At 46.3% G+C, this 5,427-nt stretch overlaps 1 protein-coding gene across 1 annotated transcript; it reads left to right on the forward strand.

Moving 5' to 3' along the window:
• The first annotated feature begins 1,780 nt into the window (after positions 1 to 1,780).
• Positions 1,781 to 3,931, forward strand: LOC129656403 (disintegrin and metalloproteinase domain-containing protein 30-like). Its single transcript, XM_055587087.1, has one exon. It carries the CDS (start codon positions 1,781 to 1,783, stop codon positions 3,929 to 3,931), a length of 2,151 nt encoding a protein of 716 aa, XP_055443062.1.
• Positions 3,932 to 5,427: the final 1,496 nt, after the last annotated feature.

The raw sequence follows: 5,427 nt of genomic DNA on the forward strand, positions 1-5,427 counted from the left end.
TTGACTGGGAACCTGTACCTTCAGACTGGTGCTTAACCCTTCAGTTCAGTTCAGTTGCTCAGTCGTGTCTGACTCTTTCTGACCCCATGGACTGCAGTATGGCAGGCCTCCCTGTCCATCACCAACTCCCGGAGCTTACTCAAACTCATGTCCATCGAGTTGGTGATGCCATCCAACCATCTCACCCTCTGTCGTCCCTTTCTCCTCCTGCCTTCAATCTTTCCCAGTATCAGGGTCTTTTCCAACGAATCAGTACCTTAACCACTACTGTCTACTAACTACACTCAGGGCTTCTCCTGCCTGCCAACCAGGTCATCTCCACAGTACACAGGCCTCCTCCTTTGCTGCTCCCTGAGGGGGACCATTTGAAGGGATTCCCCATCCTCGGCTGGAAGCTGAGCATGGCTGTGTTCTGGTGCTTTCTCACAATACAGGAGAAAGGCACCTTAAAAATCTCCATTTCCTGAGAAGAGCTTGTCATATTCTCCATAGGTGAAGTCTACTTGTTTTGGTGTTTCTGCTTCACTGAATGTCTGGACCACAATACAGAAGCCAGAAATGTGAATATTCTTTTTAATTCTTGCTTCTTTCATGTTGGGAGAAGCCATTCAATCATATACGTCCACAGGGTCCACTTCTGTCCATCCCCAGAGAGACAGCAGAGGTAACTGATAGACTACAGGTTGTGAGGGAGGGGTGACTGCCTAAGTGTGTGTGGCATTTGTGCCACCTGACATCACCACATGAACAAAAGTAGAGTTTCATTTCTCTCAAGTGTGGAGTATCCATGACAATAACTTCTGCAAACTAGGCTTCTTTGTGATGAGTTAAGGAGCTGATTCAGGCAAAGAGCTGAGAACAGTGGCTGATACACCGTAAACCTTCCATAAATAACTATGTGTTTTATGGGCCCGCAGTCCATTTCTGGTCCACAAATAGCATTGCTTGCCTGGATTGTTACCCAGATACAAGCCTGTCCTACTTTTTAACGTTTCCCTGTAATACAACTGGAATTGATTTTAGTCTTCGTGGATTCTCCTAGTATTTGACTGTTCCTAGACTGTCCATCCAAATAGCATACCCACACCAAAAATCATGCTGATCTCTAGCACCCTAAGGACACACAGCAGAAAGAACCAACCGGCAAAATGAACTTAGAAACGTCCGCTTGCCCGAAGCCAGGTGGGGGGTGGGGACATGAGTCAGCTCTGATTTTCTCAGGCTCTGGTGGTCCTCTGGCTGACTCCAGGAATCCTCTTTGCTGCAAGAGACTCCCCGTGAACACTGAAAATGGTGTAACGGTGAGGTGGGCACAGCACCCGTGAAACAGCAGAATCAGCCCATAGAAAAATCAGGTGTGTCCTGAGGCCAATAGAAACAAAGAAATAGCCCAAGATACACTGAGCCTTTGTCAAGTTCTCTGTTCTTCTTACTCTTTAGTCCTTTTCCCTTTCTCAAGCTGCTCTCTGCTTTCTCCCACCAGCTTACAAGCAGCCTCGCTTTTCATTTTATTCTCGCGCACCTTCCTTGGATTCTTCCACGTGGCGCCCAACGGCACCGCCCAGAGAACGAACTACATGCGTTGGGCGGGGCGTGTAGCTGCAGGGGAAACCAGCTAGCCTCAGCCTGACCCAGCCTGGCCCAGGGCTGCGCTCCCAAGCACCAGCGAGCTCCGCAGGGCACGCACTGCTCCCCGCGCCTGTAGCAGAGCTCCCTGGAAGGCTGACGACTGTCAAGGCCACAGTGGCAGGGACTGAGTCAGTGGGGAACAGGCTGTGCCATGAGGTCAGTGAGGACCTGCTTCTCCCCAGGCCGGTCGCTAGTCCTGGCGGTGCTCCTGGTTGACTCTCTTGGCAAGGATTTACTTTTTCACCCTGAGTGGAGCTTTGACTCCTATGAAATCACCATTCCCAAGAAGTTGAGCTTCCGTGGAGGGGAGCAGAGAGCGGCCAGGCACGTGTCCTACCTCCTGAAGGTAAAAGGCAGGAACCGTGTTGTTCATCTGTGGCCCAAGAGGTTTCTGTTGCCTCGGAATTTGCAGGTTTTCTCCTTCACAGAACAGGGGAGACTCTTGGAAGATCACCCTTATATACCCAGTGACTGCAACTATATGGGCTTGGTCGAAGGAAATCCGGATTCTCAAGCTACAATAAGTACATGCATGGGAGGTCTCCGGGGCCTCCTGAAAATTGATGCCAATCATTACCAAATCGAGCCCCACAAGGCTTCTTCCCATTTTGAGCACATGGTATATCTCATGAAGAAAGAGGAGGAATTTCCTAATCAGATCTGTGGCTTAACTGATGATAAAACAATAGAGCAGATGGCCCAGCATGAGAACATGGCTAGGACACCAGACTTCACTGACTTATATCCACATCAAATGTACATGGAAATAGCACTGGTCTTTGATAACAGTAGGTATTTATTTTCAAACTCCAACCTTACTCAAGTCATAAATGATGCCATTCTTCTGACTTCTATTATGGACTCTTACTTCCAAGATATCCGTCTAAGAATACATCTGTTTAGTGTTGAAGTATGGACAGATAAGGACAAAATTAGAGTTAATTTTACAAAGATAGAGCAAGTTTTAAGCCAGTTTTTGGTATACCGAACAAGTGTACTAAGTTCTCGGGTTCCAGTAGATTGGGTGCACCTATATCTTAAAAGAACTTTTTCAGATTTACTTGCACAGTCTGCGGGACATGCATGTAGTCGGTTTTATGCTGGATCTGTAAGTGTTTTTCCAGATGTAAATATCCTTGCACCCGCCACTTGGTCCACTCACGTACTGGGACACAGTGTGGGAATGCTACATGATGAAGCATACTGCCAGTGTAAGGGAAGGAATAGCTGCATCATGGGTACTGGGCGATATGGGTTTAGTAATTGTAGTTATGCCGATTATTTTGCACACATATATAGAGCTTCAAATGCAAGGTGTCTAACTAATCTCCCAGGCCTAGGCTACGTGGTTAAGAGATGTGGAAACAAAATTGTGGAAGAGAATGAGGAATGTGATTGTGGTTCAGGAGAGGAGTGTGAAGAAGATGGGTGTTGTCAACCAGATTGTAAATTCAAAGAAGGAGCCAACTGTAGCACTGGACTTTGCTGTCATAAATGTCAGTTTCGTCCATCTGGATACATGTGTCGGGTGGAAGAAAATGAATGTGACCTTGCAGAGTACTGCAATGGGACCTCAGCTTTCTGTCCAAGTGATACTTACAAGCAGGATGGAACCCCTTGCAAGTATGAAGCCCATTGTTTCAAACAGAGTTGTCAATCCAGGTATATGCAGTGCCAAAAAATTTTTGGACTTGATGCCAAGGATGCTCCTCATCAGTGCTATGATGCAGTTAATGTAATAGGTGATCAATATGGGAACTGTGGGATTTCAGGACTTCGTGAATTTAGAAAGTGTACCAAGCAAAATTCAATATGTGGCAGGCTACAGTGCATAAATGTCGAAACCCTCCCTGATATGCCAGATCACACCATCCTAATATCCACTCATCTGCATAAAGAAAATCTCATGTGCTGGGGCATTGGCTATCATCTAGCCATGGTACCTATGGGGTTACCTGACCTGGGTGTGATAAATGATGGTACCTCCTGTGGTAAGGAGCGGGTATGTTTTAATAGATACTGTGTGAATAGCTCAGTCCTGAAATTTGACTGTTTCCCTGAGAAGTGCAACCGCCGAGGAGTTTGCAACAATAACAAAAACTGCCACTGTATGTATGGCTGGGCCCCTCCACTCTGTGAGGAGGTAGGATATGGAGGAAGCATCGACAGTGGGCCTCCAGGGCCCCTAAGGAAGGAGGTGTCTGCCTCCCTTCAGGTTGTGATTCTTATATTTATGCGCCTTATTTTCTTAATTATCTCAGTGATTGTTGTGTTTTATAGGAAAATCATAGAAAGCTTATGAATCTAAAAAGAAACATCACTAATTAATGCTGGAGCAGAACAATTCAAGACAAAAACATGTTAAGAAACCAAAAAAGTAATCAGGCAATCCACAGTCACTATTTATTACACAGGGTCATAAATTGAACAAGCTTCTCCTTTATCCATATAGTTCTTCCTTCTTCCTACTATTCCTTAACCTAATTCTCTTTGAGGTTTGGATCAGCAAATAAAAGGTATTCTTAGTTTGGAAACAAATCAGTGCATTTTACTTTCTTAGCTTTCTTGATTTTGTTCAAGTTTTGAATATCCTGAAAAGAACACCCTAGTGGCTTTCTGAATACTAGTATTGTGAGTTTTATAGAATTACAGTGGATTTCAAGGCAGAGTCCTGTGTCTGTTTTCAGCAAAGTCATTGTCTCCCTTTCCCTCTGACTCCCTCAGGATCATCAGTGACATCATCTGTGTCTGTGCTCTATGCTGATCTATAATGGTGGCTACCACATTAATATATAGAAAGCCATAGTTTAAAAGGCTCAGATGGTAAGGAATCTGCCTCCAATGTGGAAATCCAGTTTCAATCCCTGGGTCGGGAAGATCCCCTGGAGAAGGGAATGGCTATCTACTCCAGTATTCTCGCCTGGAGAATTCCATGCTCGGAGGAGCCTGGCAGGCTACAGTCCATGGGGTCGCAAAGAGAAACAGCTGAGCAAGTAACACACACATAGTTTACAAGGGAAGTGCCTCAGTTAAGGACCTTGCCTTGTTAGAGTCACTGTGTGGTTCACTGGAGCTCCGTTTACATGTAGTCTCTGACTTAATGTCGGTTTGACCTCAGTTGGGTGGGGGGCTTCCCAGGTGGTACTTGCGGTAAAGAATCTGGCTGCAATACAGGAGATGTGGGTTTGATCCCTGGGTTGGGAAGATTACCTCGAGAAGGAAATGGCAACCTGCTCCAGTGTTCTATCTGGAAAATTCCATGGACAGAGGAGCCTGGCAGGCTACAGTCCATGGGATTGCAGAGAGTCAGACACAACTGAGCGACTAAGCAGCAGCACTCTAATCTACCATAACTCCTGAAGTGCACCACAGTCTACGAAGGATGACAAGACCTGGCAGGGTCCTGGTGGGAGAATCCTGTGTTTTGGGTTTCTGCTTGCAGGGAAAAGTCTTTTGTGAATATGTGCTGGGGGATATCTGGCCTTAGGTTTGCCACACCCCTTAAAGAGAGCAGAAGGCAGTGAGGAATACCATTCATCCCAAGTACACCCATGTCTGCTTCCAAGTACCCTTCTGCCTGGTGCTTTGGCTGGAAGAGAGGAGGACTGAGTGGCCCTTTCAGAGGAGTCAATGGCCATTTCTTGTTCATCATCCCATTTCTTGTTCATCATCTTGTGACAGCCCAAGTGTTTTGGTCTTGTTTGGGGCTAAACCCTCCTGCTGTTCCCTTAGCTTCCACGGGCTCCTCTTTCCCCAGGCAGCACTGCAGGTCAACTATACCCAACTTCAAACTCTTCT

This window comes from Bubalus kerabau, chromosome 6, assembly GCF_029407905.1.
Source record: "Bubalus kerabau isolate K-KA32 ecotype Philippines breed swamp buffalo chromosome 6, PCC_UOA_SB_1v2, whole genome shotgun sequence".
In the NCBI taxonomy this organism is placed as follows: domain Eukaryota; kingdom Metazoa; phylum Chordata; class Mammalia; order Artiodactyla; family Bovidae; genus Bubalus; species Bubalus kerabau.

What these genes read in the sequence shown, in the direction of transcription:
- LOC129656403 (XM_055587087.1), top strand. Translation starts at nt 1,781, where the DNA reads ATGAGGTCAGTGAGGACCTGCTTCTCCCCAGGCCGGTCGCTAGTCCTG.